This window comes from Medicago sativa, chromosome 6 (assembly GCF_051527215.1).
Source record: "Medicago sativa cultivar Bolivia chromosome 6, Bolivia_mono, whole genome shotgun sequence".
Classification (NCBI taxonomy): Eukaryota; Viridiplantae; Streptophyta; class Magnoliopsida; order Fabales; family Fabaceae; genus Medicago; species Medicago sativa.
Window position 1 is genome coordinate 15,541,806 of NC_140754.1, and position 21,164 is coordinate 15,562,969.

Genomic DNA, 21,164 nt, shown 5'->3' on the forward strand with positions numbered 1-21,164 from the left:
ATGAAATTGCTTGGTTTGGTTTAAAGTGCCAAGTGTCAAGTGAGAAAATTTGGTTTAAAGTGCCAAATGTCAAGTGAGGAAAACATTTCCATAAAGGGCCATGAAACAGGTCGTAAATTTATATTATATAGATTTTAAAAAAAAGTTTTGTTCATAAATATAGATTATCTATAAATTTTTACATGCATTTATTACTTCTTTGGGTTACTTATTTCATTTTTTTTATTAAAAAATAATCTATTCCTGTCCAAGTCGGTCCACTATCAATATTTTTTTTAAAAAAAAAATACAAATAAATCAAACATCTACATTTACAATATAAATAAATTAAACATTTCTCATTCTCAAATATATGTGGCACTTTTTTCGGCCTAATATACAATTAATGTGTTGTAATTAATGAAAATAAATTCGTTTTTCGACGATATTTAATAATGATGAACTTCCTACGGTCCTATTTATGAGATATTTGAGCTAATAAAAATTAATGTATTTGATCCAAATAATTTGATGATATCATCGAAAATATCAAATGTAATAAATAATTACTAACATTTATTATTATTAAAAAAAAAACACCATGAACTCATGAGAATACAAAATATTTTTGTATTTGTAACCAAAAAAAAAAAATATTGTATCTATTTTATTTTTAAAAGTTAATGTATTTGATCTAATTTTTGAATTAGATACATTGAGTTTTAATACAAAAATATGACATATTATTGAATAATTTGATGATAATTAGTACATACCCAACTAAATTCAAAGGTATCATTATATTCATATTCATTTGCTTAAATCTTGGTTGTTATTTCCGTTTCAGGTTTCCCTCCAAAAAAAAAAAAAGCGCAAGGGTTAGGTTCCTTCATCAGGGCCATGCTAAGGGTTATCACATATCTTCATCTATTTGGCCGGGCATTAAGCAGTTAGTCTCTGTGATTCAGCAAAATGCTATTTGGAGTGTTGGTAATGGGGACAGCATACACTATTGGACTGACAGATGGCTTGATAACATCATTGTAGACCACTGGCAGCTCCCTGCAAGCATGCACAAAAGTCTTTCTATGAAGGTTTCTGACTATATTGTCAATGGGTCTTGGAGCCTCCCTGAGTACTTTATCCATAAAGATAGCGCGCTGACGGAACAAATACTCAAAGCTCCTATTCCCCATGAAAGTCTGCCAGACTCCTTGAACTGGGTAGCTTAACCAGCAAGCTAGCCTATTAGTTTCTTGTCCCCCGTGGCCCTCATGTTAATTGGGACAAGCTTCTCTGGAACTCCTATATTCCCCCAACCAGGGCTTTTATCTCTTGCAGACTTTTGCTCAACAAGTTGCCTACGGATGAAAATCTCAGAAAAAGGGGATGTGTTATAGTTTCTGTGTGCTGTTTCTGCAGGAAGCATGAGGAGTCTTCTCTGCACATTTTCCTTAGATGTATTGTAACTGGTCAGCTGTGGGACTGGCTCAGCAAGGGTACTGATGTTCTTGTTGACACATCATCTACATCCTCTTTGCTTATGAGTAGTCAATCTGTTGCTAGTAAGTTGGTGAAACAGGTCATAAACTCTGCTATAGTGCATACGCGCGGTTTGGGGCATATGGATTGAAAGAAACATTGTAATATGAGCTCCATTTTCAATTTAATTTTGGCAGAAGTCAGACTTAGTTTCAATCTGGTTATCGGCAAAGGTGCTTCTGCTATGCAAGACTTTAAGATTGCTAGACTGTTTGGCATACCTTTGAAGTCTAAAAAGTTCTCTGCTATTCAAGAGGTATCCTGGACTCCTCCTTCTTCTGGATGCATCAAGATCAACTGTGACGGATCCTCCTCTCCACCTCTACTTTTTTAGGTGCTTTTGCTCAAAATGTTGGGGCATGCTACCCCTTTAGAGGCTCAATTCTATGCTTGTTTGTATGCTATGGAGAAGGCTTCAGATTTACATCTTAAGGACATATGGATTGAAACAGACTCCTTGGGAGTTGTTAAGGCTTTTCATAATCAGGTTGGGGTGCCTTGGAAAATGAGGACAAGATGGCAAAATTGCATGTGCTTCTGCAAGCAGATTCATTGTGTTTGTAAGTGGACCTAAAAAACAAACATCAATCCAAGGCAACTCTAAACTATCATTTCCCTTTTTAAATATTGATAGTGGACCGACTTGGAGTGGAATTTGAAAACTAAGTGCTAGATATTGGTTTCTGTTTTGCATTATAATTTATTGACAGAAGGATTAAATGGATCGACGATATTCTGTTCAGGGATTGAAAGTAGTATCCTATTTTTGAAATTTGTTGGAATATAGCCTTGTTTGAAAAAATAGCTTAACTAAGCGCTTATCATATAAGTACTTGTGTACAAGTTATTTCTATAACAAAAGATAAAAGTAAAGTACTAAAGTCAAACCGTTTACATTTAGGCTATAATATTTTTTTCATAAGCTGTATCAGGGAGTTTACATAAGCTATTTTGTTAAGCTCTCTTAAACAGTATCACAATTTCTTAAGCAAGTAGATAAGCTAATAAACCAATCAAAACATACCCTATATTAGTTGACCGTATGATAAATGACTTAACAGACTAAACAAATGCTTTTAGGTGCTTAAATCATTTGTTTTACTTGAATTCATATTCACACTTATCTGTTAGTCTGTTAATTTCTGTTGAACATTTAATCCTGCATTCTTCTAAGCTATATTACCCCATAAATATACCACTGCATCGCTGCCCCGTTACAAACGGTTACAAATTTAGTCAAAAGAAATATCAAAAAGCAGATCATGAAGGCTGCATATTGTCATGGCATTACAGCCCCGTTACGATCAGTTACAAAATTAGTCAAAAGAAAAATAAATCATGCCCTCCTGCATCATCCTTCACGGTATCTGTCTATACTCATCAGCAAAAAACAAAAAACAGAACAAGCCTAGTGAAGAGAGCTAGTTCATCCAAAGGAGGCTGGTCGCAGAACTGGCCGAAGCATCAGCGGAGAGCGCTGCATTTTCGCCACTCGAACCAGAGAAGATTGTAGTTGAACTATAACTTTTGTGACTGGGGACTAATTCCCTTGTACCTTCGTCTGTCATAAAATTTGGGATAACCATTCCCAAAGGAGCCTAATAGAATAATACAAAAAAATATTATATGAAGTACAAGAGCAGATTAAGAAACAATGAAGAATAAAAGCAATAATCATGCTATAGAGAACATAAAATGTTTGGTAATAATAACCTACCTTAGCACTTCTTCTCCGACTAATTCTTTTATCCAATTTAATCTTCTTTGTCTGAATAAAAAAACAACAAATGCTCATGGAAACTATAATTTTGCTCATGAAATGAAGCTTTAGTAGAATTGATTTCAATCCTTAGAATCACTACATAAAATGAAATACAAAAAACTATGAAGCTTTAATATTGAATAATTAGGCATTTTGAAACCAATGCATCATAAAACTATATATGGACACGAAACAACAATAACAACGGAACCCAAAAAACCCATAGTACAAAATCCAAAGACTATAAAAAACCATACAGTAGAGTTGATTTCAATCCTTCATAAAATGAGATACAAACAAGCACTTAGAGTGAAATGTAAAAAATTTAGAACCTGTCTTGGCAGATTAGAGGAAGCACGAGAGGAAGCACGAGAAGAAGATGATGATGAAGAGAAATACTTATGCTGCGATTTGGGCACCTTGGCTTCCTCTGAATCAAAAAAACAGAAAATAATCAAAAAAAAAACTTAAACAAATCAAACTGAACAGACATTTGAGATAATTTTCTCCATACCCCTCTGAGATAATTTTTTCCAAGATCCGATATACTTGTTATACTTTATATTTCCATGTGAATGCAAAGACGAGAACTTTGAGACAAGTTTCATTTCTTTAAATTTCTTTGATTTTGTTGTTGTTTTATGCATAATGGAAGAGGGAAGAAGAACCAATCTTTGTGATCAAATGGATTTTCTTGCAGAGATTGATGATGCCAACAATACTGGTTTAAGGGTTAAAAATACTTTTTTGAACTAAATGATGACATTTTACTTACTTAAGTTTAGTTACATTGCTCTTCATAAAAAGCCTTCACTTGCAATCCAACTAAAAAGTGACCTATTCCTTGAGACAAAGTCCAAAGTCAGACTTTACATCAATCAATTACCACACTCTTCTCTCTCAATACGAGAGGGAAATCTCAAATCAAATGAACTCTTTGAAGTTGTGGTGTGAAGTCAGGCAGTCACGTGAGTAAAAGGAATAAAATAAAAAATAAAATTAAATAAAAAAAAGTGTGGGTGTAGAGTAAGGCATTCAGCACGTGTCAAATGGGCTGGTCCGGCCCGGGCCCAAGAGGCCCGACTACATAAATTGGTCAGCTCGGCTCGGCTCAATTATAATTGGGCCACATATTTTAGAGCCCGGTCCAGCTTGTGTGGGACATAAGCCAGTCCGGCCCGTTTAATTTTTACTTTTAAAACTTATTCACTTTTTTTATATATTAGTTACTCACCACTATTTTTTCCTAAAATATGATTGGATGAACATAAAAATGTAAGTAATTTTTACATTAACATTAAATATTAATGAAACTCTATATTATTCATTCAATTAAATCAAATTAATAGTTTATAAACTTTAAAATTTTAAAACTTTAAGCTAAATTCATTCATTTTTATTAAGTTTATTTATTTAAATATTTTTTTTATTGATAAATTTTAAAATAGTTAATAATTTTTTTCAAAAATATACTATTTTTTTAACAAAATCAAATTAAGTAGTAATAATGGGTCGGCCCAAAGCCCGATGGACCAGCCCGGTCTGGCCCAAATTTTGTATGGGCCAAATGGGCTTAGGCCAAAAAAGCCCGAGTGTGTTTTTGGGCTAGTTTTTCAGGCCCGACCCAAAAATATGGGCTTTTGGGCCGGCCCGTTAGCCCGGCCCATTTTTGACAGCTCTATCTATGATAGAGAAATGATATTTGAACATTCATTTGGTTATAATTATTGTGACAACTTTCTTTCTCATACTTACATTATATTTTACTTTATCTCTCTATTGTTATGGTTTCCGTAACAATACTATTTTTTCTTTATAAATTATGGTTGTCAAATAAGTTGCCACCAAATTGGTTGTTCAAATAACACTCCTCTTTTTGATAGTAGTGTTAGTTAATTGTTTTTAATTATTAAAGTTTGAAATTATTACCGATAAAAAACTTTGAAATCATCATTATTATACACGAAACGAGTTGTTGCTTGTAAAAGATTTAGTAAAATTTAAAATAGTTACTCTCTTCGGTCTCAAATGTAAGTAACTTTTTACTTTTTAAATTCATTTAATAAATGATGTATGTGATCTATATTATAGACAACATACATCATTTATTAAATAAATTTAAAAAGTGAAAGTTGCTTATATTTAAGATCAGAGGGTATCATACATGGGACAAGTTGTCGATGATACATATTTTAAAAAAAATAGTTTTTAAGGTTGTTTTTTAAAATAATTATTATACATCGGAAGATTTTTCGTCACTAAAGATCTAAAACTAATTATTATACTGGATACAAGTTGTCAAATAATTCCTTCAAAAAAAGTTGTCAAATAATTATTTTACATTGTACAAGATGTCGCTCAACAAATTTAAAAGAAAATTATTATAAATGGAACAAGTTGTCATTGATATAAGTTTTAGAACAATTATTATAAACGAGATAAGTTGTCGCTTATACAAATTTTAAAATAATTATTAATTTATTATTCACGAGACAAGTTGTCGGTTATACAAATTTGAAAATAAATTTTAAACAATGGACAATTTGTCCATGATTAAAGTTTTGAAAGAGAGACTCTAATGACAATCTCTTCAACACTCATTCTTCTGTTGGATGAAATCAATGTATGATCCACCATTTTAAGTGGAACCTATTTACCATGATATAAATCAATAAGAAAGTAAGTGTCGAAGAGAGTGTTGAAAAGATAGTATTTTTTTGACAAAAAAAGATAGTATTGTTAGCGCTACTCATTTTCAAATAATTATTATACATGAAACAAGGTTTTTCTAATAAAAATTCAAAATTACACTTTTAAACACAGGCCAAATTGTTACTGATTCAAATTCTAAAATAATTATTATACACCGAAAGAATTATTGTTGGTAAAAATCCAAAAATGATCAATATATACATGACAAATTATCATTGATACAAAGTTTAAAATAAATATTATACACGGGACAAGTTGATCCCGATAAAAATTTAAAAATAATTATTATACTTACTCCCTCCGGTCTCAAATAGAAGAAACTTTTCACTTTTTAGATTCATTCAATAAATGATGTATGTGGTCATTATTATATACCACATACATCATTTATTGAATGAATCAAAAAAGTGAAAAGTTTCTTACATTTGAAACCGGATGGAGTATCTTCAAATAAGATCATTATACTTATCTTTTACACTGTGTTTGGAACGAAAGAGATACGTGAGAGAGAGATTGCCAAGAGAGAAAGTCTGAAGAGAGATGGCATTTCTCTAGTTTGGAGCATCAGAGAGTTAGTGAAGAGAGATCATATTTCATGGGTCCCACCTACTTTTTATTTCTCTTCACTTATGAGAAGAAAGTTTCTTGACGTGTTTAATTCCAAAACTGTCCTCCCCTATTTTTCAAAGCTCATGCGTTATTTTTCTTTGATTGAATGCTTTTTTTTCTTTGATTGAATGCTAACATGTGAAGGTATATGCTATTATCAAGGGGTATGTTTTAATTAATTTACTTATTAAAATAATAATAAAATTAATTATGTAAATTAATAATTAAAATAATAACTAAATAACAACCCATCAAATCTACTCTATTTCTCACCTATTTCTCTCTTCTCATACTCTCTCTCACATATTTCTCTCTTTTCACTTTCTTCTCGCTGCCAAACACACCCTTAATCACATATTTGTATTTATCTCTTCAATCATATCATTATATTTCTTTACAAATACAAATCACAAGTAACATAATTTAATATTTCTCTTCTCTCTTCCGCTCTCTTACTTTTCTACTTCTATTTTAAACAGAGAGTTCCATAACTGAAGTCTATTATTAGGGGTTCCATTATTTATTTCTTTATCTATATTGAAAAAATTCAATTGGGACCAGTACACGACAGAAAACAAGAAAAAGGACATTAATCAGCAGAAGTGAACAGAAGCAGCAGTACCAACGTGCGATCGACAAACCATTTACAATGGTCACCAACATTAAACACCATTCAACACCCACTTTTTCAATTTCCAACACTCCACATCATCTTCTCTCTCTTAATTCAACACTCATTCAACTTTAACCTCTCCAATGGTTTTTTTCATTCAACACTCTACCCCACCACCTTTTATTTCTTATTCTTATTTAATTTTATATTTTTGTTTTTATAATTACATAAAATTACAATTATCGATTATAATTAAATTAAAATAAAGAAACACTTAACATTTTTTTTTTTGTAAAAACAAAATTTATTGGGATCCATTTCATTGGAAAGAAGATTAAAACTTCACTTAATTTGCTAATAGAAAGATAATAATAAGAAGAAGATAGTGAAAAACTTGATTTTTTTTTCTGTGTCCAAATCAAATGAACCAAGTCTCTATTTATAGAGAAAAAAAAATCATGAATTTTGGTATATTTTTTTTTTTTTTTTAAAATATTTTAAAACGAAATAATTGAGGTTTTTTTATTAAAATTATTCAAAACCGGGCATCCAATAAAGTAGCACCACGTGTCCCTCCATCATTCCAGAATTCTTCTTCTCTCTCCGTCCTCTGCTTTTCACACGCCCTGTCTCCGCGTGTGCTACACGCGCCAAAAAAGGACCAATTAAAACGCGACGCGTGGCATTTCTTCTGCTTTCAATTGTGTTGAATTGATTCATCTTCTCTATCATCCAAGTCTGTTTTCAACAGGCATTAAACAAGCCATTGGGATGGAATTTTCTGTTGAAAGCTACATTAAACAAGCCATTGTAAGTGGTCTAAGCCACAACTCCCACGTAAGCAAATTATGTTTCTTCAAATAGATTTTCTCAAAACCCCATTTAAAAAATCACATAGCTATTTAATATTATTTCTTCTTATAAGAAATTGTTATAATTTAATTTTTTTTGACGGAAGTTATAATTTAATTTCTTGCGTTAACCTTCTTGTTTCTTATGAATAAAGACTACCGTTAATTCCCGTAAGCTTAGCTCGGTTACTAGGGATATTGCATATTATATGTAGGACTACTTGGCAAAAAAACTACTAGACTACTTGGCAAAAACACTACTGTTAATTTGTAACAAAAAAAAAAGACTACATTAATTTGGATTTTGATAAAAAGATAAATAAAATTTGATTAAAAATTGTTTCACCTAAAAATAAAACTAATTTATCACTATATATTTATATGAATACATCATAGCATATTTAACAAGATTGATGTTTTTTTTGTTAGACTTGATTTATTTTTAAATCGAACTTTAGATTACTTATGTTCAAAAGGGTTAAAAAAAAAGAATAATGAGACTCTAAAATACAAAATATCTAAAATACGATACGACATAGTCAAATTATTAGAATATCATTGCTTTTAGATATGTAATTTTTACGATATAATCATTCATTGATTGTGTAATTGATGTATCATTCTGAATCAAATACATATAGATAATTAGATAATGTACGATTGACAAAACAAAGTCAATGATCAAAAAAACAAAAACAAAAAACTCTTATCTATGTTGAAATCAATTATCAATTTATTTAGATTAAAAGGGAAAAATAAGATTATTTCGAGAAAAAAAATGACCCAAAATCACTTGAAAAAGAAGATTATTATTTTTGAAAATGAAGAATTTTGCACCAAAAAATATTGGTATTTTCTTAGCACATAATAAAACAAAAAAAAAATACCAGATTTTCCATTTTTGTTAATAATTGAAATTCATCATAATCTTTGATCTTTGTCATTAATTTACTCAGTATCGATCCATTCAAAGCTATTTCTTCATATTCATATCAAAACTCAGAAAGAGAGACCAAATCTCAATACAAAAAATTTCATTCTCTATTCACTGATATCACCAAAATCTTCAAACTCAAAAGATTTCATCACCCTTTTGTACGGTAATCATCTTTAACTCCCTTTTCAATCTTATTTGATTTTTTTATCAAATTCCTTTTTGCATGCATGCTTTGCATTTTTTATTTATTCTCTACATTTTATGCATTTTTTTTAAAAATTAGTCTTTTAATTTTCTGGTTATTAGAATTCAGGCATTGGTATTTTTTAATTTTACCATTAGTTTTTTTTTTGTATTCTACATTTTATATTTGCTTTTTTTTAAAAATTGAAGTGTTTTGATTTTCAGTATATTGTAATTTAAGCATTAATATTTTGTTTTCTGCATTTTCTTTCTGAATTGTTTGAGAAATTTTAAAGTTTTAATTTTCTGGGCCATGGATTTTTTGACCAGATAATATGCAAGCATCAACTGTTTCTGTTAAAGGTAGCATTTTTGGTGCCAAAAACCAAAAGGGCTTGGTTGGTTTTGGAGAATTCAGAAATGGGAGTGGTTTAAGACCAAAAAGAGTTTGCATGAGCAAAAATTCCAATTTCTGTGGATCAAGGCTTAGTTCTGTGGCTGTTGGAAGTGGAATGAGCAGTGCAAGAGTTAGTCTTGGTGGTGTTTTGGCGAATTCTGTTAAGTCGAGATCAGTCAGGGTTCAGGCTTCAGGTTTGCATACTATTGCTTATTGCTTTTATCAATTTTTTTGGATTGCATTTGATGGAGATGTGTAATGCGGTTCTAAATTGTTGTCTTTATATTGCGGTAAAATGCGGCTGATGCGACTGCAATTGTGGTTGTGATGCGATCACTAGGCTTCTAAAACTGTTATAGTGACTGCAATTTAAAACCATGATGTATTGTGCTTGATTCATGTAGAAGAACCATGTTTTGTTTGCTTGATGATCTATTTAGCACCGACACATACTGGTGCCAACACAACACTGACACTTGTGATTACATACGATCACTTCTATTTTCTTAAATTTACCGGTGTCTATGTGTCATTGTCGGTGCCTCATAGTTGATGATTCATTGTTTCACTTTCTTGGCATGTTTTTTCTAGAAGGCTTTGCATGCTGTCGCTGAATAGTTTTTTATTTGTTTAGTTTATTGGCTTTTGTGAATGTTTTTTGTACTGCATTTGATGGGAGATATGGAATGAATGGTTCTAAATTGCAGTCGCGGTTGCAGTTATGCTGCAAACCTTTATTTTTCGGTAAAATGTGGAAAAATGCATGCACTGAAATTGTGGTTGTGATGTCATTGTTGAGGCCACTAAAACTGTTATATTGCGGCTGCAATTTAAAACCATGATGTAATGTGCTTGCTTCATGTAGATGGCACATGTTTTGTTTACTTGATGATTTCTTGTTTGACTTTCATGCCAAGATTGGTTATTTGATGGTTTCTAGCTATGTAGCACTGAAACTTCATATTGAAGGTGTTTCCGATGTTCGACACCGACACATTTAGTTTCTCAAATTATTACCACTGATCGGTGTCGATGTGTCAGTATCGTGTTTGGTGTCCGTGTTTGCATTTGTTCTTCAAAAGTTTATTGTCCAGTTGTTGCATCATACATGAATGGTTAATTTTGCAATAGTTAAGAAATTCAATTATCAACAATAATGTTTATTTTCTTTTTGGTTTTTAAAACTATTTCAAGAGTGTATACTATATGTGTGTAGTTGGATTTGCTTTGATTTTGAAAATACAGTTTTAGTGCTGAAAATTCTGTTTACAAGTCTTATATTTGCAACAAAGTCTCTGAACAATTTTTCTAGGTTTCATAAGCTTTTTGTGTGAACCTAGTACTTCTTGCTTTTTTCATGTATTAATGTGCTGTTGAAACAATCACGACAATTAAAACCGGGTTGCAGATGGAGATACCGAGCATGTTATCCCCTCCGTTCCTCAGGGAAAATCTTCCGGAACTGTTCTACCCTATGTCGGTGTTGCTTGCCTTGGAGCCATTTTATTTGGATACCATCTTGGGTAAGGATAGCCTCTTTGTTTTAGTATATTGGTCAATGGAGTATAATGCAGCATGCAATTTTCTTCATAAATTCATCCAAGTCATTTGAATGATCTGAGCCATTTCTATGTTTTAAGTTTTTCGCTATGTAGCACCAACACTTCAGATTGAAGGCATGTCTAGTGCCTGGCGCACCATCATGACACCGACAAATTTAGTTGCATTTGATCACTTGTATCTTAAATTATTATTGGTGTCTATTTGTCAGTGTCATGTTCGGTGTTCGTGTCTGTTGCCGTGCTTCATCTACCGAAAGACATGTTTTGAATCTTATGTAGAACTGTAACTACTTTTCATTTAATAATATATTTTCTTTGGATAACACTAGCAATGCCCTGTTTGATACAGGGTTGTAAATGGTGCTCTTGAATACCTTGCTAAGGATCTTGGAATAGTTGAAAATACAGTTCTACAAGGTACTCGAATTTTTTTAACGAATGCATACTTTAAAATTTATGATGATTGATTTTTCAGACAATGAGAATTATAGATATTTAAATTATTTATGAAAATAACGTCTCTTAATTTTTAAGTAATCTCATTCATGAGTGTGAAATCCATAAACAGGATGGATTGTCAGCTCGCTACTTGCTGGCGCTACTGTTGGTTCGTTTACTGGTGGAACATTGGCCGATAAATTTGGCAGAACTAGGACTTTTCAGTTAGATGCAATCCCTCTCGCAGTTGGAGCATATCTCTGGTCTGTCGTTGTTGTTGAGTAAATTATTTGTTGTTTTATATGTTTTTGAAATCTGACTTGTTAAATTGCGATGTACTTACAGTGCTACAGCGCAAAGTGTTCAGACAATGATCATCGGTCGTGTGCTTGCTGGTATAGGAATTGGTGTTACATCTGCTATAGTACCACTATACATATCTGAGGTGGTGGCTTTGTAAATTTATCGAATTTTTTGTGATTGTGATTACATATTATATATGAGCGAGGTGATAACTCTTTCTTTTTGGCAGATTTCACCAACTGAAATTCGTGGCGCACTCGGATCTATTAATCAGCTTTTTATATGTATTGGGATTCTTGTAGCACTGGTGGTTGGGCTGCCTCTTTCAGGAAACCCTTTATGGTATTGAGTTATTTCCCCTTACCACTTCTGTTGTCGGCGTGAGTGTGTTTTTCATTTCATGCATCTTATCCTAACAATTGTCATACTAAGTTGATGTACGACAAGAAACGATAAGATAATTGCAACTATAGTACACGAGAGATTGAAAAATTCAACATGCAATATGTTGATGTATAGAAAACGATACTAATTTTTTCTCTCTTCATTTTATCAGGTGGCGAACAATGTTTGGCATTGCAGTGGTTCCATCCGTTCTATTAGCTCTAGGAATGGCAATTTCTCCAGAAAGTCCCCGTTGGCTATTCCAGGTTTTCCTGCTACTCTCTGGTATCTTTTGTCGTGAAAGCAATAAGTTCACATGGACATTAAACCATTGGAAAGAAGTTACAATATTTAGACACATCAATGACTTTTGTCGAATATTCATATCATGACCTTACCATACTCCAACAGAATATGCAAATTATACAGACATGTTATCTTGTCCTTTTATGTATACCTTTTATGAATTTAACAAGATAATTTTATTTTAGGTTTTCATAAAAAATTCCATGTGTTGTTTTACAGCAAGGTAAAATCGCTGAAGCTGAAAAGGCTATTAAAACACTATATGGAAAAGAAAGAGTTGATACAGTTATGTATGACTTAAGAACAGCGAGTCAAGGTTCTTCTGAACCCGAAGCAGGGTGGTTTGATCTGTTTAGTAGCCGATATTGGAAAGGTAGCCTAAATTTCATTTTAGTCTAACTTTAGGTTGGATAACACTATAGACAAATATACTTTACTGTCGGTGCTAACCTGCATCTTTTTAATGTCTTTTGGTAGCAACATCCTTGTTTGAAAGGTGTTTTTTGTAAAGGCAGTCTAATGTAAAAATGACATAAAAAGTATATTTTTAAATAATATTTAAATGTTTTCAATTAAGATACACTATAAGCTATAAATTCACTATAACTTATAATTCAAACGCTACTTAAAGTAGCATCTCGAAAAGTGCTATAAGTTCACGAGAGAAGGATCGTAACCAAACAACTCTACTTTAAATCTTACAAACTTGTACACTAGTTATCCACTATAAGCCAAATACAGCCTTAATCTCTGATTATGATTCATGAAAGCCAATTCTGTTGTTTCAGTCTTTACAAAGTCTAGTTTGATAAACCATGAGACTTCCTTTTATATTTGATTTCATTTAGACCCTTCTTTTATACCTTATATAATTGATTGTAAGAATGATCATGTAATGATACTCATGTCATCGTATTTGTTTTAATTTTGTCGCACCACTTCCTTTTACATTACTCAATAGTTGATTAGTGCTTTTTTATATGAAAAAGTGTAGCACTATACTAAAAACAGTCATCGTGCAGTTGTCAGCGTTGGGGCAGCGCTTTTCTTGTTCCAACAGTTGGCTGGAATAAATGCTGTGGTGTATTATTCAACTTCTGTCTTCCGTAGTGCTGGAATTGCTTCTGATGTTGCAGCAAGTGCCTTGGTTGGTGCATCAAATGTTATTGGTCAGTAACTTTTAAATCTTAAAAAGGTTATGTTTGGTTCCACTTTTGGAGGAGGAAAAATTGATTCTAGAAGTGTAGAATTGATTTTGACATTCTAGGATGTTCTCGATTATAATTGATTTTTCCTCCAATTTTTTTTGAACTCGAAGCTAGAATTTGGAGCTTTTGCTTCTACAATTGATTTTTAGCCTTGAATTTATTGTTCAACTCCCTTTTACTTTTATGTATCCAAACATTAATCATTTTACATTCAACTCACTTTTAGTTAGATTCAAATTTACATAATCTATTAACTCGAAATCAATTTTTTTTCACCGCAGAAACAAGCACACGGTAATTTGTACGTTGCAAAAATACGAATCTGTTTCTGTCTTTCTGACTGCTTTTTTTTTTCTTGTTGCAGGAACTGCTATTGCTTCCTCATTGATGGACAAACAAGGAAGGAAAAGTCTCCTTATCACAAGTTTTAGTGGAATGGTAATTCCTATTTGTTTTTTAGTTTACGTCTTTTTTAGACCTATAGCAAAAAAATGTGAGATATTGCATGATATATCGATGATATGTGTGAAATGAATCATCTCAATCTCAAGTTTAAATGTAGAATATATCGTCTTTTGGGACCAATGCTTTTGACTTTAGAAGCTTGCCAAACACACCCCGTAACTTGTATTCATATGATTGACATTGCTTGCTTCATTTCTTTGTCAGGCTGCTTCTATGTTACTTCTTTCTCTATCTTTTACTTGGAAGGTCCTTGCACCATACTCCGGCACCCTTGCGGTCCTAGGGACTGTTCTGTAAGTCATTTAATTTCAGCAATAATTGTGATTCTATTCATGAAGGACTTAACTTCAATGAACTTATAGTTTTTGTTTAAAATTTTGATTTCTATTGATCTATGAATTTTAACCAGCTATGTCCTATCCTTCTCTCTTGGTGCTGGTCCTGTGCCCGCCCTTCTTTTACCGGAGATATTTGCTTCGAGAATTAGAGCCAAAGCAGTTTCTTTGTCATTAGGCACACATTGGGTGAGTGACTTCTATGAAATCTAACATTCTTCATGTAGTTATAATGTCTTTATCTTTCCTTAAATGTTGAAAGTTGAAACGGTACTTCTTAGAGGCTTAAAAGAACAAAAGTTTTTGGTACTTCATCAGTGTGTGGTTAGGGGATCTAGATTCGCTGCAGTAATGATTCCACGCTGTTATCAACCTAATGTATAACCTGCATTTTTTTTCATTTCTAATTGAACATGGTTTGTTTTTTCTCATCTTTTCAGATATCCAACTTCGTCATCGGCCTCTATTTCTTGAGCGTTGTAAACAAGTTCGGTATCAGCTCCGTGTACTTGGGATTCTCGGCTGTATGTGTCCTTGCTGTTTTGTACATAGCTGGTAATGTCGTGGAAACCAAGGGCCGGTCATTGGAGGAAATAGAACGCGCTCTTAGTTCTTCGGCCTGAGAAACTTCAAGAAGTGAATGTTGTCGAAATTTCAAGTTGCTCAATGAACTGTTTTTATCTTTGTACTCTTGCTACTTATCTACACCATAGGGTGGCAATTTGTGTAGGAAGAGTGGTAGGCGAGCTAAGGCCAAGTTGTTTATTGTAACCGAATTTTGTTTCTGTAAAGTATGGTAGTAACAATAATGTGAGGTTTTGTTAAGCATTTGTTGTATTTAGTACCATCTTTTACAAAAAAAATTGCACATTAGGAGGGGACATTCTCACTTCAATTGTTAGGGTAAATAACTAATTGGACATATTTATCTTCAAAATTGAGCTAGAATTTTCTCAGGTTTCTTTCATCGATATAGATATAATTAAGAGAAATTCTTCTCTGCGGATTTCTCATTAACATTTTTAATAACTAATTACTAACATTTGGTATAAAAAAGTCATTATCATGACACTGTGTTTGTCTGAGTTTTTGGAAGGAGTAAATAGTATATATTGGATGGATGGTATAAACACACAGGTGCATCTCAAAAGGAAAGGAAGTAGACATATAGTCATCTGAGTATCACAATATGCACTCTATATAGGATTTATGCAAGCAAATTTGCAGCAGCATAATACCAATATCTTTTAGCATGAGTTACAAAATAACCAACATGTTTACAATGATGTGGCTGATATTTGCAAGCCATTCTTGCTGAACCATTGGGAGGTTATATAGGACCTACAAGTTGCAAAGGACCTAAACTGGAAGACTGTTCCCATTGTATCAAACTCTAAATCTCATGTGGCTGATATTGATGACATTATTCAGGATTGCAGGGGGATCATGTCAGAGCTAGATAGATCAAATGTTGTCTTTGTTAAAAGCATAGTTTGAATTTTGTTGCTCGTAGCCTTATTTATTTGTCAAAACTTGCTGGTTGTAGAACTTGGTTGGGGTTTGTCCCAACTCGGTCAAACTAAACATCTGCTGTACCTTCAAAATTGAGTTATGCATTTGACAAAACTCTGCATTAAACTGCATATCGCAAAACAATAGCGATTTGTTGGAATTCTACTACGATGTAGCGCCGCTATTTGACAACATTGCTTACACTCAACTTGCAATGTCTGGTCTTCAGTTTAGGAAATGGAGGGAATAGAAAATATTAATATAAACAGATAAAAAGGAAGAAGGAACATTAAATTAAACAAAAACTCTTGGCTTCCTATTTGTCTAAACATTTTGACAAAACATTTTGACAATAATACTAAAAAGGAGCACATGTGCAAGTCCCCTCAATAATACTAATTTACAAAACATTTTGACAAAATTTGATGGATTCCTCATTGCAGTTCCATGGTGATATGATATCTACATGTTGGATTTCCTCTCCCACCTCTCCTTGGTGTCAAGCCTGCAAATGTTCACAACAAACAGATCAAAAAGATTGTAAACAGCTCATATGAAACATAAACAATTAACCATATACATGAATAACATAAAACTATTATATTACTATCTATGAAGCACGGACGCTCCTCGGATTAGGCGTGTCCCAGTGTCGGACACGATAGCCGACACATATAATTACACAGAATTATGTGATTTTCTCAAATTATTAGCGGTGTCAACGAGTCGGTGTTTGTGTCGTGTCTAAGCTTCATAGATTACTATAAACACATTTAAGGTGATCCGTGCAGCTAAAATCAGGATCGATCGACAATACACTCTTTCCGCGCTCTATTTCTTAGAACTAGAATTGCTGCGGTAAAAATCGTTCACTCACTACAATCTGAAAATCAGAACAGTTGTATGAGATCAGATGACTCATATTCTATTATCTATATGTTTCTGTTTTGAATCTGATTTGTTTAGATCATAAAGTAAAGCATCGATTTTCTGATTGCAGTGATTGTACTGTTCTTTTTAGCCTCATTTCTGATACTTCCATTTACTGAAATCCCATGTAAATATCCTAAGCTCACTCTACTAGTGGGTCAGGACCAGTGTTGTCGATTATGGATCACATAAAACGGCAGTTTTTCAAATTCCGCTATGCTACAGCCGCTATTTGACAATATGTTGCATTAAATCGCATATCGCAGAACAAAAATGGTTAGTTATATGCTACACTATAGTATCACCGGAGCCACTATTTGACAACACTAGCCAGGGAAACGCGAAATTTCACTAGTGTGTGCGTCCCCAAAGTTCCGTTTGCAGTGATCATTATCGTGTTTTGAATTTTATGAGTAAATCATGTGAAGGTTAGACAACTCATATTTTGTTTCTGCAAGTCAAATTCAACACAAAAACTAAGAATGTGAACTGTTAAGTTTTTATCCGTGGATATATAATTTTCTGATGTTTTACGATAGCAATAAATCCAAATTCCTTCCGAAGAGTGTAAAAGGCAACTTTTTCCTTCATTTAAAGTAGAGTTAGAACTATACCCCCAATGCAATTTTGGCTTCTTTGATGCAAATACACCACCCTTTGAGTCTTCCTTTTTCGAATCAAAGCTTTCACAATTGTTCAAGAGGCTTTGTTCTTTGTTATCAACTTTGAATCCTTGAGCTCCACTGTTCTTGCTATATACATCATTGCCTCGTGCCTTCTTTTTGGCGTCATCTGCAGAACCCAATTCAGAACACACAAAATACATATCAACTGAGTCAGAACAAAAACAATATCAACCAAAATTTAAAAACAAATAAGAACTACAAAAAACAAAAAGAACCTTTGGGTTTTGTCTTAAACTTTGATTTTGACTTTAGCTGTAATCGCTTTCTGTGCAGTTCCTACAGATCCAAATGTTCACTCAATGTTAACAGGGAAGAACAACAAACATAGTATAAAACATGTTGAATTCAAGTGGTTAATGTGGTCCATGTAAAGGAACAAGCTTGGTTGGTAACCGAGTTCGATCCGGGTGGTGGAATAATTCATAACCTAATTTTAATAATCTCCTTCCCTCAAAAAAAAAAAATAAATAATCTCCTTACCAAAAACAGATTAGTGGGCAGACTAGTCCATGGCCCATTTTGTAAGGTCACGAGGGGACCCTAACATATTGTAGAATCATCATATTGGACTATCAACAACTATATAAATGGTTCAGACACCGCATCTTTTCTAATTAGGAAGATATTAAATGTTTCTTAAGATAAATTAGATCGAAATCTCGAATATATACCAAAATATAGATTTAGCATTCCAAAACTCTCCCCTCCATAATCCTCTGAAAAGCTCCATCCAAACATACGCTAGTTATTTAGTATATGAATCCCCTTATATGTTATCTTACTCAACACTCAAACTTAAGGTTTGTTTGGATTGACTTATTTTAACTTATCTGTTGACATAAGAACTTACAAGTTACATGGATCAAATGACATCATAATGTTGTATCATATATCATGTTTCCATACACCTCGTTTATCGCTAGATCTTTCTAAATAGTTTCTCTTATAGCTTTTCTATGTCTTCGTCTGCTGACATAAACACTTGTGAGCCTATTTAGAAGAGCTTATGGAAACTATTTACAACATGTCCAAAAGTTATTTTCACCTTATAGCTTTCTAGAATAATTAATGAAAACAGCTTATAACTTATATTAAAACAGTTTGAATTTATTTTAATTCTGGTTACAGAAATAGTTTATATATAAGCACTTATATACGACACTTATACTATAAACACTTAATTAAGTTGTTTATCCAAAATATGGCCTTAAACACCAACACTTTTCTTCGGAAAGAGTTCATCTACTGGCATAAGCACTTATGAGACAGTTTGGAAGAGCTTATAAAAAACAGCTTATGACATCTTCAATAATTATTTTCATCTTATTTCAATAAGCTCTCTAGGACAACTTATGAAAACCCTTTGCCTTAATTTTAATTTTGATATAAAAATAACTTATAAATAAGCACTTATACTATAAACACTTAATTAAGTTGTTTATCCAAGCAGGGTCTTAACCCACCAAAAAATTTCTTCAATAATTTGAAAACAAGTACAAGAAAACACAAACAAAAAATCGATTTTTTTTCAAAAAAAACAAAAAAGGGGAAAAATTGCAATATGGAAAATGTAACGAAAAAAATTGATGAAAATTGAAATTGAAAGAAGAGAATACTCACACGAAACTTGGAGAGTTGATCTTGAGAAACGCCTTTGGGATTGAAATTGGGTTGCAAGCAAGGTGTTGATGAAATTGCTGCTTCTCTTCTTCGATCTTCTTCTTCCTTTTCCATCTTCTATTTTTTTTATTTTATTTTTTTATAAAATTCTATTTATTTTTCTTCTTCTTGGATTTTCTCTATAATATAATAATCACACTAATTTGGACCACACCTAATACTAATGTTTAGTTTTTTTTTTTTTTTGGTTCGAACCCCGACCTTACATGTATTGTCCTACCAACTGAGCTAAGCTCACGAGAACCTAATAATGTTCAGTTTGGTTCAACTTAGATCCATGCACGGGAGCAATGATGTTCTTTGTTTGTCAAAATAAATAGAAGAAATTGATATGATCACAAATGGAAAGGGTCCACTATTGGCGGTTTTGCACCGGTTTAAACCTATCATGTACATATACGTCTCTTGAATTAGTGTTTTATTGTAGTACGACTTCTTGGTATTGGCTAGCTTGTTTAAAACCTCATAAAATGGATCTATGGTTGTTAATTTTTTAAATTTGTTTGGATGGGTCGTGGTTCACCTCAACCCATGAAGGACTCCGCCACTGCGTGAATCAATTTAAAAAATATGAGTCAATCTAAAATGTATTAAATAGCAGTTAACTTATGTACAACATGTGTTTAAGAACAATTAATAGATATATCAAGTGATCAAACACAAGACATGATAAGTGTCTCTCATATCATTGTCAACCATGTCATGTTTTTATGCAACTTTTTATCTTATCATATGTTTCTATCCTATATCTTAAACACCAAACATACATAATTCTTATTTGTTGTTACAACCAAAGATTAAACACCAAACATACCTAAATTCTTATGTGTTGTTACAACAAAAGAAGCACCATATAACCACTAACATGTGAACAATTTAGTGAGTTGGAAGACACGATTTATTTACTTCTTTTTAGAGGTAGAGGCACATGATTGTTTTTTTTTTTTAAGGAAATAAATTTATATCATTTCATTAGCAATCAAAAGTACAATACATGTCGGTACATTATAAAAAATACGGAAGCTAGACTCGGAAAGGGCTGCCTGCGCCAATTCATGGGCAACTTCATTCGCTTGCCTCCTAGTAAACTCGACAATAGAGTTTGTTAAATAAAGGGAGCAATAGTTCCTCGTATCCTCCATAATAACACCAAATTCAGTAATATCACCATTCCCGTGCTTAAAATAATCTGCAACACGCTTCGAATCGACTTCAAAGTCAACAAAAGGCAGCTGCAAGTCATGTACCCACCTGACGGCATGATAGAGACCTAAAGCTTCTCCTATATCAACTGAGCAAACCGGGGAAAACCACATTGTTTTTGCTAGGACAAAACATCCCTCCTCGTCACGGATACACATACCTAGACCCACCTTATTCGTAGAAACCGAAAAAGATGCATCAATGTTACACTTAAACCTTCCGTGTGCCGGTCTCTGCCATCTACATGCCCCTGGCCTTGAAACTGTGTCCTGCTGTGCATATGGCAGCATGACAGCAGCTGTATTTTGCTGCTGACATTCACGCATCAGCTGCTTCCTGTTAGCAAACCTCCAATCCTCAATTAAATGCTTGGCCCTTGCAACTATATTGCTGTTCGTTTCAGTCACATTCTGCCATAATCTCAGGTTCCTACTCTTCCAAATACTCCACAATAATGTTGCAAACAATTCAGCCTGAACCTGTACAGCATTTTCTAGCAGGTGGAATATAATTTCTGGCGCATCATCATACCTCTGCAGCAGCGGTTCAATCAAGTGCCACAGTCCA

General features: G+C 32.9%; 3 protein-coding genes across 6 annotated transcripts; 1 reads left to right on the plus strand and 2 right to left on the minus strand.

Annotated features, from left to right (window-relative positions):
• Positions 1-2,611: 2,611 nt before the first annotated feature.
• On the minus strand, positions 2,612-4,127 carry LOC146913180 (uncharacterized). The gene is made up of 4 exons (XM_085718851.1): positions 3,798-4,127; positions 3,616-3,713; positions 3,239-3,289; positions 2,612-3,119 (listed from the first exon to the last, which is right to left on the minus strand). The coding sequence occupies exons 1-4, from the start codon at positions 3,928-3,930 to the stop codon at positions 2,943-2,945; spliced, it is 459 nt and encodes a 152-aa protein (XP_085574977.1). The 5' UTR covers positions 3,931-4,127; the 3' UTR covers positions 2,612-2,942.
• A 3,021-nt stretch (positions 4,128-7,148) lies between these two features.
• LOC146913181 (plastidic glucose transporter 4-like) lies at positions 7,149-15,414 on the plus strand. Of its 3 annotated transcripts, none has more exons than XM_085716410.1 (15): positions 7,149-7,243; positions 8,036-8,054; positions 9,519-9,779; positions 10,994-11,108; positions 11,497-11,564; positions 11,716-11,848; positions 11,931-12,030; positions 12,118-12,230; positions 12,445-12,538; positions 12,798-12,951; positions 13,601-13,747; positions 14,151-14,224; positions 14,456-14,544; positions 14,661-14,775; positions 15,027-15,414. In XM_085716410.1, the coding sequence occupies exons 3-15, from the start codon at positions 9,524-9,526 to the stop codon at positions 15,207-15,209; spliced, it is 1,641 nt and encodes a 546-aa protein (XP_085572536.1). In that variant the 5' UTR covers positions 7,149-7,243; positions 8,036-8,054; positions 9,519-9,523; the 3' UTR covers positions 15,210-15,414. The 3 variants fall into 3 exon arrangements, with proteins under 3 accessions (XP_085572536.1, XP_085572535.1, XP_085572537.1); XM_085716409.1 differs by lacking the exons at positions 7,149-7,243; positions 8,036-8,054 and adding exons at positions 9,008-9,093; positions 9,124-9,168; XM_085716411.1 differs by lacking the exons at positions 7,149-7,243; positions 8,036-8,054 and adding an exon at positions 9,044-9,168.
• A 922-nt stretch (positions 15,415-16,336) lies between these two features.
• Positions 16,337-19,517, minus strand: LOC146913182 (uncharacterized). 2 transcript variants are annotated; one of them, XM_085716412.1, is made up of 5 exons: positions 19,335-19,509; positions 18,195-18,254; positions 17,930-17,990; positions 17,643-17,820; positions 16,337-16,603 (listed from the first exon to the last, which is right to left on the minus strand). In XM_085716412.1, exons 1-5 carry the CDS (start codon positions 19,446-19,448, stop codon positions 16,561-16,563), a joined length of 456 nt encoding a protein of 151 aa, XP_085572538.1. In that variant the 5' UTR covers positions 19,449-19,509; the 3' UTR covers positions 16,337-16,560. The 2 variants fall into 2 exon arrangements, with proteins under 2 accessions (XP_085572538.1, XP_085572539.1); XM_085716413.1 differs by lacking the exon at positions 18,195-18,254 and having other exon boundaries at positions 19,335-19,517.
• Positions 19,518-21,164: the final 1,647 nt, after the last annotated feature.